Source organism: Chelonoidis abingdonii, chromosome 7, assembly GCF_003597395.2.
Source record: "Chelonoidis abingdonii isolate Lonesome George chromosome 7, CheloAbing_2.0, whole genome shotgun sequence".
Taxonomy (NCBI): Eukaryota; Metazoa; Chordata; order Testudines; family Testudinidae; genus Chelonoidis; species Chelonoidis abingdonii.
Window position 1 is genome coordinate 3,655,472 of NC_133775.1, and position 20,489 is coordinate 3,675,960.

At 55.0% G+C, this 20,489-nt stretch overlaps 1 protein-coding gene across 1 annotated transcript in view; it reads right to left on the reverse strand.

Moving 5' to 3' along the window:
• The window catches only part of ZSWIM5 (zinc finger SWIM-type containing 5), a 51,593-nt gene that overhangs the window by 11,953 nt on the left and 19,151 nt on the right, over positions 1-20,489 (reverse strand). The window contains exons 4-8 of the mRNA XM_032804560.2: positions 13,334-13,513; positions 9,537-9,713; positions 3,877-4,023; positions 2,964-3,101; positions 1,315-1,575 (exon numbers count right to left, since the gene is read on the reverse strand). Of these exons, the coding sequence (XP_032660451.1) occupies positions 1,315-1,575; positions 2,964-3,101; positions 3,877-4,023; positions 9,537-9,713; positions 13,334-13,513 (903 nt within the window). The remainder of the gene's footprint in view (positions 1-1,314; positions 1,576-2,963; positions 3,102-3,876; positions 4,024-9,536; positions 9,714-13,333; positions 13,514-20,489) is intronic.

Consider the following 20,489-nt stretch of genomic DNA (forward strand, 5'->3'; position numbering starts at 1 on the left):
AGGTGGGCACGCCGGGGTTATCTGAGCAGCAAGAACAAGCTAGCCCCTGGCCCGTTCTCCTAAACTCGGGGGGGCCGTGGTGGCCACAGGTCCTCGTGCCTGGCAGGAGGAAGTTCCCTGTCACGCATCCAGCTAATGGTGCAGTCCTGTACAGCCTGGTCCCCACACTTTCCAGAGTCGGGGCCCCCTTGCCCGTCTGCCACCACGCCGGGAGCGACACAGACAGGGGTAAGGGGCCCATGGCTGGGGCCAGGAATGGAGCCGCAGCCAGGGCCCGAGGCTGGGGTGGGGCTGGGAATGGAGGCAGAGCCAGAGCTGGAAGTGGGGCTGGGGGTGGGAGCAGGGCCGGGAATGGAGGTAGAGCCGGGGCTGGGAGTGACTAGAAGGTTGCAGCTGAGAATGAAGCAGGCTGGGAGTGGAGCTGGGTGGTGATGTGTGTGGCTGGGGATGGGAGCCGGAGTGAGGTGGAGCTGGCGAGTGTAGCTGGGGGTCGTGGCCGGGAATGGAGGCGGGGGTGTGGGAGCTGGGGATCATGGCGGGGGTGGGAATGGAGGGGAGCCGGGGCTGGGGAGGGAGCTAGCGGGTTGCAGCTGGCGAATGGAAGCGGGGCGGGCTGGAAGCGGGGCAGGGCTGGGAGGGAGCTGGGGGGTTTGTGGCCGGAATGAGGCGGGGGTGGGACTGGAGGGTCATGGCTGGGGGTGGGGCTGGGAATGGAGGCGGAGCCGGCGCTGGGAGTGGAGCCAGAGGTTGTGGCTGCGGGTGGGGCCGGAGCTGGGAGGTCGCGGCTGGGAATGGAGGCGGAGCCGGGGCTGGGAGTGGAGCCGGAGCTGGGAGGTCGCGGCTGGGAATGGAGTCGGAGCCGGCGCTGGGAGTGGAGCCAGGGGGTCGTGGCCAGGGCTGTGGGGCAGCGGCTGGAGGGCCAGGGCTGGGAGCCAGTAGCAGGGCTGGGTTGCACTCCCTCCCTCCCCTCCCTGGGGGCTGGTCTGGGCCCCACCCTGCCCCCTCAACGTTCCTCTGTGCCCCTTAGGGGGCATGCCCCACACCACCGCTGCATAGGGACTGGAGCGATAGCCTGCTCAAGCACCAGGCTGGCACGCTCAGGGTTAATGACCCTGGTAACACAGGGGCATGGCAGCAATTATGACTAGTGCCTTCCCAGCACGCGCCTGTAGGGGACCCTCCCTGTAACCAGCCTTCCCCCAGCTCCTCAGTCCCCTGGGCTCCTGCACCGTGCGCGAGGGGTCCTCTCCGAGGCCGGCCTTCAATGCCACCACCAGCTGTGCAGTGCAGCCTGGTTCCTCTCCTCCACCTCACCTTCTAGCAGCAAGATACACTGCTTCCGAAGGGTCTGCACCAGCACCGCGTCCAGCTCCAGCTCCTGCAGCCGGGCAATGATCTGCTCTTCATTGCGGCACACTTTATCCTGCGCGTACAGCCCCTCGGGCATCACCCGCTGCTGCCCCATCCCCATCAGAGCCACCTCTAAAGCAAGGGACAGGTAGGACTCGCCGCTGTCCTGGCAACCGGTCGCCACAGGCATGTGCTGATACACCGGGGGCTTGGCGTCGCTGGCATCTAGAGGAGAAGGCAGTCGCTAGGCTGAGAAATGAGAATGACCTGGGAACGAACCCAGCATGAAACCCAAGCTCAGCGCCATCCTTCCCTGCCCAACCACGGTACTCATTGCTTACACTGGTTCCGCAGAGATCGAGAACTGAGCGAGCCCGCGTGGGAGGATACCAACCTGCATTTCTGACCTGGCTGGAGGGAGTGGCTTGGCTCGGCTCGTTTGGCTGACGGAAAACCCAACCTGACCCTCCCAGTTCTGACTCCAAGGCCAGGTCTACACGACGCGCAAAAATCGATTTTAGATACGCAATTTCAGCTACGAGAATAGCGTAGCTGAAATCGATTATCTAAAATCGATCTACTCACCCGTCTTCACCGCGCGGGATCGATGTGCGCGGCTCGCCATGTCGATTCCAGAACTCCATTGGGTTTGGTGGAGTTCCGGAATCTATGTAAGTGCGCTCAGGGATCGATATATCGCGTCTATATTAGACGCGATATATCGATCCCCGAGCAATCGATTGTAATGCGCCGATACGGCGCGTCGTATAGACGTGGCCCAAGTGCCAACACAACAGGCCGGACCATGAGCATCCTCCCTATTTTACCAGCCATGGGGAAATACGTCAAGTTTGACCAGAACACGTTCAATGTGCCATGGGGCAAAGCCACCCAACGGGCTAGAACGGCCGTGTGTTCCGGGACAACCTAGCACAGCTCTGGGGCGTGGCTGTTCTCCTGTCGTCTGACTGCCTCAGTCTGCGGCCACCCTGCACCGGGGAGGCGCCACGCCCTCCCTCGCTGCATTGGAGGTTCACGGATTCCAAGGCCAGGATGGCTGTGCCCATCTCATTTGACCTCCTGTACAGCACAGGCCCCCAAATAACTCCTAGGGCAGAGAAACGTCCTGTCAGGCTTTAAAAATGGTCAAGAATCCACCGCAACCAGTGGTTAGTGACTCTCAGTGATAAAAACCGAGGCCTTACTTCCAGTCTGAGGTTGTCTCGCTTCAGCTCCCAGCCACTGGATCCTGTTAGACCTTCCTCTGCTGGACTGCAGAGCCCATTACTAGATACTCGTTCCCCATGTAGGTACTTATGGACTGTGATCAACCCACCCCTTAACCTTCTGTTAGGCTAAACAGAGCCTGCTGCGATCCACCCTGGCCCCTTCTCTTCCTCTGCAAGTGCAGAGAGCAGAGCTGGGAGCGACCAAGACTGAGCAGTGGGATAAGAAGCAGGAGACATTTGAAAAGGAGACACAAGAGGCAGACACTGTCCGAACGGAGGCGTAAGGGGCGGGGGAGCCGTTAGCTCTGTCTTGGATTCAGCAGCTCACAGCCTGGAGCCCTGGAAGTTTAACTCACTGGTCTGGACGGGGAAAGACTCGGATACCTGAAATTTCAAGGCAATTTTCCTCTTCTAATCTACAAGCCTCCGTCAAGGTGAGGAACAAGCAGCCAATGGGGTTCAGAGGGTGCCCGACCCAGCCCTCCAGGTTTGTGATGGTTGTGGCTCCCCTCTGCAGTAATTCTGGGGACAGGACAGAAGCAGAGCATTAGATACAGAAACGCTGAGATGAAGGCCTGAAGCCGCGGCAGCGGATCACTCAGGTCCCGCTCAGGTTGGGAAGAACGCACAGCGGGAAGGCCCGGGAGACACGGCGCGAGCGTGCTCCAGCAGCGGTTCTCAACCCCCGGGCCCGAGATCTCCCTGACTGGGCTCAGGAAGGCAGCCAGCTGGTCCCTGGTAGAGAAACACAGTGTGAGAGGCCCCAGGAAGGGTCCCCGCTATAAACAGCTCGTTCATTTACTTTACAAACCCTGGGGGCTGGTCTCCTGAGCAGTGACCCACCATTACCAGTCACCCAGCAGGACTTAGCTCAGCACGAGGGGTCGGTGCATGTGACTCGGGAACGCCAGCAGGAATGTCTCTGGGAGGCACAGGACTGTCTACAAACCCTTTCAGGTTGGTCTTTTCCCCCCTCCCGGACATGCCGTTCTGGGGTCAAGGCCAGGCCGTGGCAATCCAAGCTATCCAATATCAAAGGCTATTTAGGCATTTTTCAGATCTGAAAACCTGGCGTCAGACAGACACACCGGACGAGCGTTCTGGTGGGCAGTGGTCTGCATCAAACGCCCTGCAGCACTGGCAGCGCCCAGCAGAAAACGGACCGGCTCCGTGGCATCCATGCTCTCGCATTCAGCAGCATCTGAGAGAGGGGCCACTGTCATTTGTCCCCAGGATACTGGCCAAGCAAAGTGGTTGATTCCAGGGTTGGGTCTACAAGTCTGGGAACAGCCCATACCTTTCTTCTGATGTTTGTAAATTTCCAGCTGCCTTTGCTGTTGCAATCTCAGTGTATTGATTATGGCAACAGTCAGTCGGAGCGCTTCTTTGGGGTACCCATGGGAACGCAGGGCATCAACCCGGGCACATGCTGTAGGGACGTGCTCTGCAAAACAAGGTCAAATGCAGCGTGCCTGTAAGCCTGAAGAGCACAGAGAGTTACGGCGCTCTGCTGTGGGAAGGAAAAGCACCCGGCACGGTCAGTTTGCTTCTGATGAGCTTTCTCCCTGGAAGTCCAGCCCCTGTTCTCTGCCATCAGCCCCTCTACCGCTCCGTACGGGGATGCTTGCCAAGAATATTAATGGAGTTCCTGCCACATTCTAGGAACCGCAGCTATAAATAACCAGACCCTGCCCTGGATGGTACCCCAGGAAACAAAACTCTGCTTTATCTAATCTAGGAAGCACCACAGTATCTAACTGCCAAACCACCATTGAGGGTTTGCATTACATTTCTCTTCCTCTCCCACAATCCTTCATCTTTCCTAACTTCTGCACATAGGCACGTGCTTTGCATCGTGATTTTCGATCCGGGCTTCTAAACTGCCTCCCGGACGCCTCGCTGGAACCAGTGGTAACAACTGTGTATTTTCTTGTTCTCTTCCCAGCCGTTTATTATTAGGAACAGTTGCATGAAAAACAGAATCATAGTTGCTTAGAAATTCATCTCCTCCTGCTGCTTATTCCCCACCTGAAGTCCCAAGCTACTGCGGAGAGGATTATGACTCTGAGTGAGAAATTAGCAGCAGCAGATGACGTGCCATGCTGTACGGTGAGGAACAAAGATCTCGTCTTCTTGCAAATGTCCCTAGCGAGAAAATAAATGGGAAATAAAGAAAATCTAAAATTGTGGACGTAGGATCATCTGTTTCCACGAAATATCAGAGGGTCTTTGCATAAAAAAATCTCTCTCTAAATCCCAATCTGGTTTATATGTTACACCGAGCACCCCCCTCATGTGGAAATAGGTGAAAAACAACAGGGTTTGCAGAAGAATGTCTTATTGGCTTCCTCTACTGTTCATTTGCTAAATGGGGGAAATATTTGCCTTCTCTCTGAATTCATCATTAAAATGTTGCTGACAAATCAGATGCTTTCCGTGGCATTGTGAAACCCTCCAGAAAGAGGTTGTGAGAATATAAAATGGAAAATGAAGGCAACAGAGCTATTAAAAAAACAATCGGGACAAGAATGTGCTTCATTAAGTCCTTTTACTAGACTAGGGTGAAGCAAGAGGAGTCCGTTATCAAATCTCTGATAGCCAAGGTCTCGAGGAACTGTGTCCCTCTTAGTCCAGCATTCGGTCTCTAACAATAGCGGAGGCCCCCAGCTTCCGAGCAGGGCGCCAAGAGCCCTGCTGTGAGACAGTTATGGAAAAAACTCCCCACTCTGTCCCTTCATGGCTAGTTTATGCTCCAAAGTGTACCAGCTGTAGAGCCTTTTTACCCTCGCTAGCCAGGAACATACTGATGATCTTTACAAACACCGATGTACGTATTTATTCATTATGAAGCTCTTGGCTTCGCTGGTAGCCTTGCGGCAGTGAGTTCCACAGGTTAACCGTGTGGGTTGTCTTTAAACGTTTTCACTTATGTCTTGGGCCTGTTTCATTTCCTTGTTCTTGTGATATGGGATAAGCCAAACAGGGAGGCCGATTTGCCTTCTCTAACCCAGCCATGGTTTTATATAGCGCTGCCTTTTCCCCCTTATCATCTCTCTACACTACACAGGCCTCATTTTTTCAGTCTCTTGCTACACACAAAAGTCTTTTCAGGGCTCTGATCATTTCTGTCACCCATCTCTGCCTCGCCTCCCATTCCTGCACTCAGCCCTGAACCAGTCACAGCATTCAAGGTGACAAGCTGGTTCCAGATCTGCTATAGGTCACAAGCACCCCCATTTAACAAAACCGCCCGGTTGCTATGGGTCACAGAGCCCCACATGCCTGCGAGGGAGAACAACTGACACCCAAAACCAAGGTGATGAAAAACTGCCCTAAGCCTGGTGATGGGGTGGACTCTGCCCTGGTGGAGCCCTGCTGACGGAGGATCTCACCACCACAACCCTGCCCTGGATGCTCCCTGGAGGCCAGGGTCCTCACCCTACTCCTGAGGCCCGGGACCAGACGGACGCGCAGAATTTGTGCTGCAGGAGCTGGGAGGAATGTCAGGAAGTTCCATGTGTGGGAGGGACCCAGGGCAGCAGGGCTTAGAGTCTGGGATGATCTGTCCAGCAACAAACTAAAACAAACGCATGGCACCAAATGCGTGTGCCGTTTTCTGCCACGTGCCAGAGGCATGGCCCGCTCTGGTGGTTCTCTCTGTGCTATCCTCGCTGCTTAGCCAACATCGAGACCCTTTCAATACTCTTCAGTGGAATCCAGGCTCCAGTGAAGTCAATGGGAGTTTCGATATCAACATTAACGTGGCCATGTCCAAGCGTACAAGACTGCTAGCTGGCAGGCCAGCTCCTCGCCACACCCGCCTGGTGGCAGCTGCGCTGGACAGAGATGCTGAGGCTAATGGAGCTCACCCAGGCCAGAACCGGAGAGGTTCGGGAAAAGGATGTTTCTAGCTAAGTGCCAGAGATCAGATCTGGCCAGTGTCTCACGGTGCTGGGGGCCAGGCAAGTCTGGTCTCTCACCAGGAGCCTTGGTGTGCAGGAGGGAACGAACCAGCCCGGCTTCCCCGGCAGCAGCTTTCAGGGAGTGGTGGAAGGCCAGGTGCCCAGATGCCAGGGGATGGGCACCACACAGACAGCACCTGCCCCCAGCCCTCGGAGCAGGACCCTTAGGGTCCCCATGCTCAGGGCAACTGCAGAGGCATTACGCTCAGCCCCCAGAGGCTCGAAGGAGGGGGGGTTACCTAGCCACAGCGGCTGTCCTTGCGCATTGAAGAGGAGGCTCTCACCGTCCCGCTGGTATGAAGGGGACACGTAGAAATCGCTGCTGATTATCCGCTGCAAGTGGCTGTCCTGCCAGTGCAGGTCGCAGCCCTCCATGGCGCGGGTGAACACCGTCCGTCTCGGACGTGCCAGGGAGTCTGCAAAGAAAAGAGCTCTCAGCGGCCGGTTCAACGCCCACCCCGGTTAACAAACCTTCGCCACCCTGGTGCTCAGCTCCCAGGGGCTCCGCTCTGCTCTGTGTGCAAACACCCCCCGCCAGACGGACTAATCTCCTCTCGGCGAGAGCTCGTCTGTGCTTCGGCCACAGAGCAGACGACAGGCTCCGCAGGGAATGGGGGCAGACCAGCTTCCTGAGCCACATGCTTGAGGAGACTCCGGCAGTGGCTGGGCCAGGAGCAGCCAAAGCCAATTTGGAAGGTTTGTGGCAGCTCCTGGGTTCTGCCCCAGGCTGCAGCCCCCTTCATCCTTAATGCAAGTGAAAGCTACAGGGCCTGGCACGTCAATCACTCCTTTTAACCAAGCTGAAGGCTGCTTGGATCAAACCAGCACCCCCTATTGTAGAGCCTAACCCACTACAGAGCCTCCCCCAGAGCCACAAGCTCTGGGCCTTGTCGCCATCTGCCGTGGAACGCAATGGGCTGATCACGAGCCTGGAAACAGGAATGTCTGAGTCGGAATGCCAGTCCTGACACTAAGAACATAAGAGCGGCCACGCTGGGTCATACCAAAGGTCCATCTATCCCAGTCTCCTGCCTTCCGACAATGCCAGTGCCAGTGCCAGGTGCCCCAGAGGGAGTGCACAGATCAGAGAATCATCAAGTGCTAGGGAAACCATCCCCTGCTAGGGAAACCATCCCTGCCCATCCTGGCTAATAGCCACTGACGGACTTCTACCCTCCATCTATCTACTTCCTTTTTAAACCCTGTTATTGTCTTATATAGTCTCAGTTATAGACACTGACTTTCCATGGACTTGGGCAGGTCCCTCCCTGCCTCAGCTTCCACTTCTGTGAAATGGGGATTATGTGACTTACCCACCTCACAGGGTGTTTTGAAACCACACCAAAGATGAAAATCACCCAGTAAAAGCTGCTCTTGTGCAGATCCAGGGGAACCTGCGGGCTCCAGAGAAGCTGCCAGCGCAGCCTTTACACCGCATGTCTGGAGCGCTCCTGTGCTAAAGTTACAGGCCAGCACCCCTTGCCATGTTAATCAAGTGCCATACCAGCGTCAGCTTGCCCAGATCGAACGGGGTCAGTGTTTATCGCCTGTAGAACGGAAAGGAACAGTCCATGTTCTAAGCTTATGTTCCAGCGTCAAGTCAAAAGACTGACAAGACCTGTCTATTTCGGTGATCACCGTAACGGAGATCTGTGATGCTGGGGACCAATCCAACCACTGGCAGGCAGTTATTCCCTGAGGAAGGGGTATTTTGGCAGGCCTGGCTGCTCCATGCTTAAATTTCTGTCATGCTATGTTCCTTGTTGGTCAAGGCTGCTGGGGGTCAGAGGAGGTATGCCTGGGAACTACCGGCTGTGCGGAGAAACGGCAGGGTCGGCTCAGCGCTGCTCCAACGCTGGGCAGCTGATGGCAGGCTAGAGAAACAGACCGAACATGCTTCAATCAGGAAACAAAGGCAACTTGCGCTCAGATTGACTTCTAAAGCGGAATGGGCAGAGCTGGAAAATAAACCCCTGTTCATTCTCAGAGAGCCAGAGCAAGTCTAGGCTGCAGAACTGTTTTCGGGGGAATATTTCAGGCATCCGTTTAGGTTTGAAACACATTATCTTAAGGGAATAAAAACACTAAAACCTCATGGCAAGCACTGGGCTTCTTGGAATTTACATCTTCCAAGTGTTTTACACACAGGAACCTCCGAACACTGTTGGAAGGGGGGGTCAGTGCTATGCAGCCTGCGATCTACAGGAGGTCAGACAAAATGATCCCAACGGTCCCTCCCTTTTGGCCTTGGAATCTAGCAGCCCTATTTTAATGTTGGGGAAACCACAGGCCACATTTTGGAAGGTATTTGGGTGCCTAAAGATGCAGACACTTCGCTGCTTTCGACACCCCACTGGGTACCCATCTGCAGCCTTTGATACCTTTCAAAACCTGGCCCAGNTGCCGTTTTCTGCCACGTGCCAGAGGCATGGCCCGCTCTGGTGGTTCTCTCTGTGCTATCCTCGCTGCTTAGCCAACATCGAGACCCTTTCAATACTCTGCAGTGGAATCCAGGCTCCAGTGAAGTCAATGGGAGTTTCGACATCAACATTAACGTGGCCATGTCCAAGCGTACAAGACTGCTAGCTGGCAGGCCAGCTCCTCGCCACACCCGCCTGGTGGCAGCTGCGCTGGACAGAGATGCTGAGGCTAATGGAGCTCACCCAGGCCAGAACCGGAGAGGTTCGGGAAAAGGATGTTTCTAGCTAAGTGCCAGAGATCAGATCTGGCCAGTGTCTCACGGTGCTGGGGGCCAGGCAAGTCTGGTCTCTCACCAGGAGCCTTGGTGTGCAGGAGGGAACGAACCAGCCCGGCTTCCCCGGCAGCAGCTTTCAGGGAGTGGTGGAAGGCCAGGTGCCCAGATGCCAGGGGATGGGCACCACACAGACAGCACCTGCCCCCAGCCCTCGGAGCAGGACCCTTAGGGTCCCCATGCTCAGGGCAACTGCAGAGGCATTACGCTCAGCCCCCAGAGGCTCGAAGGAGGGGGGGTTACCTAGCCACAGCGGCTGTCCTTGCGCATTGAAGAGGAGGCTCTCACCGTCCCGCTGGTATGAAGGGGACACGTAGAAATCGCTGCTGATTATCCGCTGCAAGTGGCTGTCCTGCCAGTGCAGGTCGCAGCCCTCCATGGCGCGGGTGAACACCGTCCGTCTCGGACGTGCCAGGGAGTCTGCAAAGAAAAGAGCTCTCAGCGGCCGGTTCAACGCCCACCCCGGTTAACAAACCTTCGCCACCCTGGTGCTCAGCTCCCAGGGGCTCCGCTCTGCTCTGTGTGCAAACACCCCCCGCCAGACGGACTAATCTCCTCTCGGCGAGAGCTCGTCTGTGCTTCGGCCACAGAGCAGACGACAGGCTCCGCAGGGAATGGGGGCAGACCAGCTTCCTGAGCCACATGCTTGAGGAGACACCGGCAGTGGCTGGGCCAGGAGCAGCCAAAGCCAATTTGGAAGGTTTGTGGCAGCTCCTGGGTTCTGCCCCAGGCTGCAGCCCCCTTCATCCTTAATGCAAGTGAAAGCTACAGGGCCTGGCACGTCAATCACTCCTTTTAACCAAGCTGAAGGCTGCTTGGATCAAACCAGCACCCCCTATTGTAGAGCCTAACCCACTACAGAGCCTCCCCCAGAGCCACAAGCTCTGGGCCTTGTCGCCATCTGCCGTGGAACGCAATGGGCTGATCACGAGCCTGGAAACAGGAATGTCTGAGTCGGAATGCCAGTCCTGACACTAAGAACATAAGAGCGGCCACGCTGGGTCATACCAAAGGTCCATCTATCCCAGTCTCCTGCCTTCCGACAATGCCAGTGCCAGTGCCAGGTGCCCCAGAGGGAGTGCACAGATCAGAGAATCATCAAGTGCTAGGGAAACCATCCCCTGCTAGGGAAACCATCCCTGCCCATCCTGGCTAATAGCCACTGACGGACTTCTACCCTCCATCTATCTACTTCCTTTTTAAACCCTGTTATTGTCTTATATAGTCTCAGTTATAGACACTGACTTTCCATGGACTTGGGCAGGTCCCTCCCTGCCTCAGCTTCCACTTCTGTGAAATGGGGATTATGTGACTTACCCACCTCACAGGGTGTTTTGAAACCACACCAAAGATGAAAATCACCCAGTAAAAGCTGCTCTTGTGCAGATCCAGGGGAACCTGCGGGCTCCAGAGAAGCTGCCAGCGCAGCCTTTACACCGCATGTCTGGAGCGCTCCTGTGCTAAAGTTACAGGCCAGCACCCCTTGCCATGTTAATCAAGTGCCATACCAGCGTCAGCTGGCCCAGATCGAACGGGGTCAGTGTTTATCGCCTGTAGAACGGAAAGGAACAGTCCATGTTCTAAGCTTATGTTCCAGCGTCAAGTCAAAAGACTGACAAGACCTGTCTATTTCGGTGATCACCGTAACGGAGATCTGTGATGCTGGGGACCAATCCAACCACTGGCAGGCAGTTATTCCCTGAGGAAGGGGTATTTTGGCAGGCCTGGCTGCTCCATGCTTAAATTTCTGTCATGCTATGTTCCTTGTTGGTCAAGGCTGCTGGGGGTCAGAGGAGGTATGCCTGGGAACTACCGGCTGTGCGGAGAAACGGCAGGGTCGGCTCAGCGCTGCTCCAACGCTGGGCAGCTGATGGCAGGCTAGAGAAACAGACCGAACATGCTTCATTCAGGAAACAAAGGCAACTTGCGCTCAGATTGACTTCTAAAGCGGAATGGGCAGAGCTGGAAAATAAACCCCTGTTCATTCTCAGAGAGCCAGAGCAAGTCTAGGCTGCAGAACTGTTTTCGGGGGAATATTTCAGGCATCCGTTTAGGTTTGAAACACATTATCTTAAGGGAATAAAAACACTAAAACCTCATGGCAAGCACTGGGCTTCTTGGAATTTACATCTTCCAAGTGTTTTACACACAGGAACCTCCGAACACTGTTGGTAGGGGGGGTCAGTGCTATGCAGCCTGCGATCTACAGGAGGTCAGACAAAATGATCCCAACGGTCCCTCCCTTTTGGCCTTGGAATCTAGCAGCCCTATTTTAATGTTGGGGAAACCACAGGCCACATTTTGGAAGGTATTTGGGTGCCTAAAGATGCAGACACTTCGCTGCTTTCGACACCCCACTGGGTACCCATCTGCAGCCTTTGATACCTTTCAAAACCTGGCCCAGCAAGCTCGCAGGACTTGCTCAGGTCACCCAGTGAGACACCAGCAGAGCTGGGAACCACACGCATGTGTCCCGACTCCCAGGTCTGTGCTCAGAGCAGGAGGCCAGGCTGCTCCCCAGCGTAACGCCAAGTCGCACTAAGCCCATTTTAAATTAAGATGGTCCTTGACAAAGCTCATTTAAGACGCGAAGGTCTAGCAAGTTGAGAGCGCATCTAGTTCTGAGCTTAGCGGCAACGGGCATCAACACCCAGCTCACCTGCACCACGGCTGGTGTGTCTGCTGGGGGACTGCACGATTAGTGGGAAGGCTTCAAACACTAATTACACCCAGAAGAGTGCAGTTTACTTCTCAATATCGCTGCTTCCCTCCCCCCTTTCCATATTGGCTTCATCAAATACATGGAGACCAACTCTGGGCAGACATCGCTAGAGCAGCATGTTTCAATCAAGGTCTATTTTGAGCAAAGACAAAAAAAGGTGCTTCCAATTAAAGGGATCGAGCACTTTGCCAGGGTTTGAGAAAATGTTTTAGTGCTAATGAACATTCCACAAACAAGTTGCTTGATTCGTGTTCTGCACTTGCGCTGCACTCAGTAGCCCAGGTTAATAACTTCTCTACTGAAATGCACAAGCTAAAATCTAAATAGAAGAGCATTAAGTGAGATTAAACAACCAGTTAAAAAAATGGTGACTGGCAAGGTCTCTATGACATCAGCTAATTCCTCCCACGTGTGAAAATATGACATCAAGGATTTCAGAGCGCCACTTCACTTAAACTCACACAGGGCCGAATTTCTGTCTCGCTTTTCAACTGCCCACTTGGAGCTAAATTCACAGAGCGCTGGCGGCATTAAAGGGAGGCTGTCGAGGAGTTTAGGTCCAATCATTAGGTTGTTTCACAAACAGGTAGAACAGAACTTTTTCATGAACATTTCAAATTAATGCCAGTGAAAACAATATTTTCTACTGAAAATTCCCACAGCAGCTTCCTACTTGGCCACGGGAACCAGCTGTGAAACTGACCAGAAACATGGGAGCAGCCTCGTTTTGGGGTCTGAGCGCAGAGCAGGAAGCAAAATGAGCCTTTTCCAAGTTGAATTCAAGGTTCATGTTGCAGTCTGCACCCAGCTGAGTCTGTATCTTGGACAGCATCCAGACCAGACCCTGGGCTCCTGTGCCCTCCGCCTGCAGCTGGGAGAACTCTCTCCTCTAGGACATTTGTTCTGGGAGGAGACTTTCAAACGTGTTTGCCGCTGGCCTAACTCCACTCCCAATGAAGTCAATGGTAAAACGCCTATTGACTTCAATGGAAGCGGAGTTGAGCTAATGAGGAGTTCTCAAAAATCCCACCACTCTTGTATTTCAAAGCACGTTGGACTTTTTCCATCCCCATTCTAGCACAGCGATCACGCTGTACTCAGCCTGCGCAGCTCTTTTTGGTACAGTGCATTGATACAGGCGAAAAGCCATTGAACACAGGACAAGGAATTTTCTGTAGTGAGATTTTTATCTTGCCTGTATCTGTCACATTTATATCCAGCTGATGCCAACTACAGGTGAACCAAGGGAAACACATCTGGTGAGATCCTGCTGGAGACGGCTCAGGGAAGCCCTCCCAGCCAGGCAGTCCTGACTCACCGTGGCTGTGATTTGAGCTCTGCGTCAGTGCGTTGGTGATGTTTGGAAGCTCGTTGCCGTAACTGCCGTCCTCCAATGGGCACACGTCCATGTCGCCCCACTTCCGGAGCTGCCGGAGCCAGCAGGATTTCTCTTCGAGCTTGCAGTGCGGATTTAACACGACACACACCCACAGGGCCCCTGCGGGGAAGAGAAAATGACACACACACCCACACACTCATGGAAAAATGATTCAGCATGATCTGGCTTCAGCTAGCCAGCTTAGCTAACACCTCCATCCTCCTACCTGCAATGGAAGCGGGAACGTTTCTAAAGCATCAACAGCCCATTGCAGGGAAAGCTACAGAGCCCAGGAGGCAGATTCAGAAGCTTAAAAAAATGCAAGTAAAACTCCTCCATAATGAAGCTAAATTATAACCTCACGAGGTCAGAGCCTGTTTGCTCGTTCGACAGGACTTCTGTCTGCCAGGACAAATCTACTGTTTGAACTGCACATCATAGCAAGCTCAAAGCTGGGGAGTCTGCCTCTCCACAGAGCAACCAGACTCTGATCCTGCCCACTTCTCCACTGGTTTAAACCTACAGCAGGATTGCACCTGCCACTGCTCTTTGGGCCACTTAAACTCGACTATTCAAAATGGAGATTTGATTTATTTTTGTTTTAATCCCTAATGTCCCCAGGCCTCAGCAGAGACACTTGGAGTTTATATCCTGGAGGCAAAGCGCTCCAGGGCTGCGACACTCGGAGAGCTCACAGGCTGGACAGGAGCCCACTCACCCCGGCAAAAGGAAAAACGAGGGTGGTGATGGTAGCGATATAAGCCGGTGGTGCTCGTCCGAGTCGCTGTTGAACCAATACCCCAGCACAGCACTAGGAGGCGCTGTAATGCTGCAGGCGCTGTCTTTTAGATGAGATGCAAACCCAAACTTATGAGCATTTGTGACCGTTAAGATCCAGTGAGATTTTTCATTAGATCAGAACCAAATGTTGCTCTCTGTACACACTTGCACCCCCACTCACTGGAATGGTATCACAGGGGGTATAAATGAGGGGAAAACCCTGCCACCTACCCCACCTGGGGTAATTACATTCCTACACACATCTCCCCTGCAGACTCAACCGGATACAGTATTTTCCATCCCTTCCCTTCCTACCCTGTGGTGCAGTGTTGTTGTGCAGTGCAGAACAGCTGCTGCATTCTACCCCAGAGGAGGCTGCATCACACAGATGCTTCTACTGACATGCCAGGCCGAGGAGGCCAACCTGCCGCCTGCATTCCTTTCCGCACGTGGTCTGTATGGCAGTTCTGGGTGAAAAATGTTCTTATTAATGCAAGAAGCTTGCACTGATCTCAGTGTAATCCAGCCACCTCAGACACTCCAGCATGTGCATTGCATGCAAGTCAAGTTAGTCACTTAGTTCCCAGCCGCAGCCTCACCACTTCCCCTCAGGTCACATCCTGATCTGATTTTAAGCTCTGGATGTCAGCAGGGGACTCAGGCTCTCTGGAGCATCTTCTCCTGGGTCCTATCTGACTTCAGTGTCAGTATCACATTGGCAGCTCGCTGCTCTGTGCTCATGGCAGCCCACCAGCCAGCAGTCAGTATCCGAGAGCTGCGCCGCATGCAGATCACAGACCCTCTGCTGCATGCTGGACCAGATCCCCATTCTTCAGCTGCACTCCTCCCCCAGGTATTCATTAGAGACTAGAAGGCCAGCTGCCCAATAGCCTCGAGGTGACGGCGCTTGGGCAAGACACGAACTGGAGTGAATAGAGATGAATGCAGCTGTTGACACTTTCCCCTCTCAGCCAAGCTCGAGTGCAGAATCATTTTAACATCTGTGGCCCGGGGTGAGGGGGCTGTGTCCTGCCTGGCCCTGGGAGATGGACTCAGAGAGAGGTCTCTTAAGCAGCGTGATCCTCCTACAAACACTGCCTGGTTCTGACAGTATGGTAATGTAAGGCAGTAGCAGGTGGCTTGCTGCGGGAAAACCAATCTGTCCTTCCCCCGTGCCCAGCACACCTCCTGCTACCATGCGCAGAGGTGAATGTTTCACAAACCACCTCCTGGTTTGCTGAGTGCTTAGGCCCTTCTGAAGCAGCAGCTGAGCTCTCTAGACAACCGTGGACCAGGGCTCACTCTCAGCCTCTGCAACACGTGCAGAAACCAGCTCAACCGGCACCAGCCTCAACAGAGCCATTGGGGTCTCAGCTAAGAAGGTGAACGCCGACGCTGAGCAATGCCAATTGCGGAGGGTGGTGCGGCTTACGTGGACACTGGCCTGCCAGGTCCAGCCCATGAGGACTGACTCAAGAACAGCTCGACACCATGGCTCTGGATGGAGTTTGCACTTGACGGCTGTCCTAAGGGGAAGGAGCCATGTCTCCAAGCTACGCAGCTCAGGAAGAACAAACTGGAACTAGTTCTCAGATTGGAAACGTTGGTAACTCAGCTGGCCTGCAAACGGGCCAGGATATAACGTACCTTTCTCTTCCCCTGCAAGTGGCTGTAGTATCCAGCCCCTGGAGCCTCAAGCAGTCACCCTCCAGCTCCAGGAAGGCTCAGAACTAGGTCAAGGCTCGAGGGCCAATCCTCGTTTTTCTCTCAGTTCTGACTCGCTTCATTTCGGTGGCAGTTTAATCTGATTATGGACTGCAGGATTGGGCCCATTGGCAAGGTCCCAGCTCTCCCTCCTGAGACGTTCACAGTCCATAAATACTGCACAAACCTTCTGGATCTTCTGGACAGTCCCTTTTACCACCACTCCCTCATTCCCAGCCCATGGCCAGGTCTGGCTTCCGACTCGCAGAAGTGGCTAACAGGGGCTGGATCCTGGGCAGCAAAGAGCGTGTGGCTTCTCTCCCTCCTAGCCAAGAACTGTTCTCAGCCTCATGCCCACAATTGGCCACCAGCTCACCCCCCCAAACCGACCGTCAGCGAGTCCGTAAAGAACGAGAATCATCAAAGGGAGGTTTCTGCAGGCCACAGCCCATTCGATTGATCTCAGAATTCCTGGACGAAGCCGATCATCATGATAGTGCACAGCTGATGCAAAACGCATGCATAGAAACCTTAACGTGCTGGGTTTCTAATGTACCAGACAGGCAGGTGGCATATGAGAAGTCAGTTCTTGGCTCATGAAAAGATTTCATCCCATGTTCAATCACCGCCCTGTATTTCCATGTTTCCAATCACTGGTTTCCGATCTTCCTTTCCTCTGCCAGCGGGTACGGCCCACCTGGTCAGGCTCTCAGCTTGTGTTGAGCAGCACAGCTCCAGTGAAGCCCACGAGGCTACGTCGGTTTATGCCAGCTGAGAATCCACTGTTATTCACTAGAAGTGATGTTATGATCAAAAGGGAACCAACGTGCACTGCGGGGTCCCAGATTCAGAGTTAGCGCACAGCAAGCCAGGGGGTGAAGCTACAGCGGACTAACTTGCCAGGCAGCAAATGTCCTATGTGCTCTGCCGCGCGCCAATGTGCTCCCGGGTCGCAGCGCACACGACGGAACGTTTAGCATTCGGCGGCAGCAGCAGCGGGGGCCATGTGGACAGGGACTAAGAGGTGAGCTGGCGCGTGGAGCTCCACCCCCCGGCTTGCCATGGTTCAGTAACACGTAAAGCACATGCTGCACGCCCCCAGCACTGATACCAACAGCAGGGCAGACGGTGAGACACTGCTAAAGTGAGCAGAGACACGCCAGAACCATAGGGCATGCGCCCTGCGAGCCGCTATACAGCCAAGCAGTGCCTCATGTCTACACTGCAGTGTAGTGTCCTGCTGAATCTCCGCTGCCTGCCCCCTCTCCCCCTCAGCCGAGACCTTTCCCCGCCGCCTGCACTCCCAGCCGGAGCCTTTCCCCGCTGCCTGCCCCCCCAGCCGAAGCCTTTCCCTGCCACCGCCTGCCCTCACTGCCCTCCCCCAGCCGGGGCCTTTCCCGCCGCCTGCCCCCCTAGCCGGAGCCTTTCCCTGCCACCGCCTGCCCTCACTGCCCTCCCCCAGCCGGGGCCTTTCCCGCCACCTGCCCCCCTAGCCGGAGCCTTTTCCTACCACCGCCTGCCCTCACTGCCCTCCCCCAGCCGGGGCCTTTCCCGCCGCCTGCCCCCCTAGCCGGAGCCTTTCCCTGCCACCGCCTGCCCTCACTGCCCTCCCCCAGCCGGGGCCTTTCCCGCCACCTGCCCCCCTAGCCGGAGTCTTTTCCTACCACCGCCTGCCCTCACTGCCCTCCCCCAGCCGGGGCCTTTCCCGCTGCCTGCCCCCCTAGCCGAAGCCTTTCCCTGCCACCGCCTGCCCTCACTGCCCTCCCACAGCCGGGGCCTTTCCTGCCGCCTGCCACCCCCCAGCCGGAGTCTTTCCCTGCCACCGCCTGCCCTCACTGCCCTCCCCCAGCCGGGGCCTTTCCCGCTGCCTGCCCCCCTAGCCGAAGCCTTTCCCTGCCACCGCCTGCCCTCACTGCCCTCCCACAGCCGGGGCCTTTCCTGCCGCCTGCCACCCCCCAGCCGGAGTCTTTCCCTGCCACCGCCTGCCCTCACTGCCCTCCCCCAGCCGGGGCCTTTCCTGCTGCCTGCCACCCCCCAGCTGGAGTCTTTCCCTGCCACCGCCTTTCCCCACCGGCTGCCCCCACAGCCGGGGCCTTTCCCCACTGCCTGCCCCCCCAGCCAGGGCTGTTCCCCGCTGCCTGCAGCGACAGTGTGAACACAACCTGCTTTTCACCAGGGTGCATAGCTACACGTACCCTACATGCTGCCGTCAACGCAGACAAGGCCTAACTCACTGTGTAGACAAGCCCCTAGTCTCCCTCAAGGATTCCAGGGGTCCAATGACAAGGCGATGGATGACTGGGGGTTTTGTAAGCTCCAGCTGGGCTTTCTCTGCCTCTTACTGCATTGGGAATAAGGAATCTGCAATCAGAGCACAGCGATTTGGCTGATGATGCTTCAGGCAGCACAGACTCCATCTTGCCCTACTACAGACACCCCGGTCCTGCAGGGCTAACGGGAGCAAACAACTGTGTTTTGTCAGTGAAGTCAACAGCCGTGGCTCAGGTCCACGGGGCGCAGCTCAGTGCTGTGCACACGTACTGAGAGATGTCCCTCGCCCCCAGGAGCTTCCAGCCTTGTATGCACCGACCATTTGGGCCACTCCGGGCATCTGGCTAAAAGGCGTCATGGGCCATATCACCCAGGGAACTTGGCACAGGGCTGCTTGGCCCACAAGGAGACAGTTCCAAGCCCAAGGGACCAGGAGAAAGGCCCAGAGCCAGGGATCAGACAGGAGGCTCAGGAACCGCACACACGGTGGAAGTGAAAGCAGCGAGGCGGGCAGCGCAGTTACGCCGGGTGGTGCCAGGGGACAAGGGGCGCGAAGCTGATGTGGAAGGCGGGAGAAAGCCAATGGCAAGATCGGAGCGGAGATTCTGCCAAGGAAGAAGGTGACAGTTTTACAATACTTCTTTGGGATTTCACACCATTTGAAAGGTAGAAGGGCCAGTGATCTGCAGTCGCTGTTCCCAGTGGAGATGCTGCTGTTACCTGGGCACTATTCACATAGTGCTGGAGGTGTGCAGGGGTGTGCATGCAAAACCCAGCGGTGCCCCTGCTCCAAAGAGCTGGGCGTGGAAACCGAGTGAAGACACAGTCAAACTGCCGATGGGGAAGAGGTGCAGGAGAGACAAGAGGGGTGGCTGCTGCCGCTGGGTGCAAACGGAGATGATGATCCTTTCCTGCACAGAACACACGGCCCGTGTATTTGGTGCCTCAGACTCTTCTGGTTCCCATTAGTGGCCATGGCGTCTCCGCTGCAGGAGTGCTTGCCTGTTCAGAATGGGCAGTCCGCATAGCCTCCACCCTCTCAGAAAGGCACTGCCTCAGCACAACTGGCAAGAGCCATTCCTGTGGGGTTTGGCTCCCTTCAAGAGGAAAAACAGCAAGCTCCGTTCTTCCTTTGAAGTTTCCCTGCGTCCCGTTCAGCTGCATGGCCTGGAGCAGTGGTGGGTTTCCAAAGCTGCCAGTTTAAAGAGTCTGCTCTTTCCGAGAGGCTGGGAAGTGATGTGATGCAGAGCACAGCTGGCTCCATGCAGACTTTTACCTCCTGAACTGCACCTGGATCACAGGGGATTCAAGAAGAGTCTTAGAGACCTACGTGGGGCGAGCCAGCACAGGAAGACGACACGCTGAGGACGATTTTAGTCCTGTATGTTTAATAGAAAGGGCTGGGTTCAGAGGCGAAGTGTACAAGCTCGGTAACAAGGTACAGGGAATCTCTGCTGATGTGAGTGATGCACCATGTGACCTGAAGTGGGGGTGTAGCAGATTATATGCAAGGTAAGCCAGTTCCCACCTGCTTTCGCACACCTTCTCCCGGGCCCTGGGCACAACCCTGACCTAGATTCCCTTGTGCTCTCGACACCTTTGACTGTCATCTCATTAATACACCTGAGGAAAACTCCAAAGGGAAGCTCTCAGCATCTCCAGGTTTAATGCCGAATACGAACTGTTCTTCTGACTGAGCTGGGGAACGGCCATTCTCACATAACAGCAATAGGGGAATGCTGAGTGCATCTCGCACCAACGTAAACTGAACGCTAAGGAAACAGGCCACACATATTGCTGCCCCCCTCCTGAACAACCCAAGCGCAGCCTGAACTCTGAGCAGGCGTGTTGGTTCTGTGTGGCCAGGTTTTGCTGATGATGATACGGTTGCTATGGCTTTCGTACATTCCACTGTCCACAGTTCTCTCCCTGGTTTTGTACTGGCATGAGAATCAGTTATAGCATCTGATGGCAAGTGGGGGCTACAAGATAAACAGTCAGGGAAAAATGCAGGAAATCTCCATGAATGGATGATGCTGGAGGGTGGAATTGTTCTAAATATAGTCAACATTTTTATGTGGAAATGACAGCAGTGAAACAAGCCTGTGTGTGACCCACCACCACTTGGCAGCCTATCCTGGCAAAACTTGAGGTCCTGAGGAGCAAGGGGAAACCCCTCAGGTTTTAATTTTAAACATAGCCGGCTGTAGGCATGAATGAGAAAGGGGGCAGAATCGAGTTTGGTATTTCTGAGGAGCGTGACTCCTCTAGCTAAACAGAACAGAGGCAATGTAATAGAAAGGATCATCTGAAACATTTCTTCGGCTAAAAGGTCACTGAA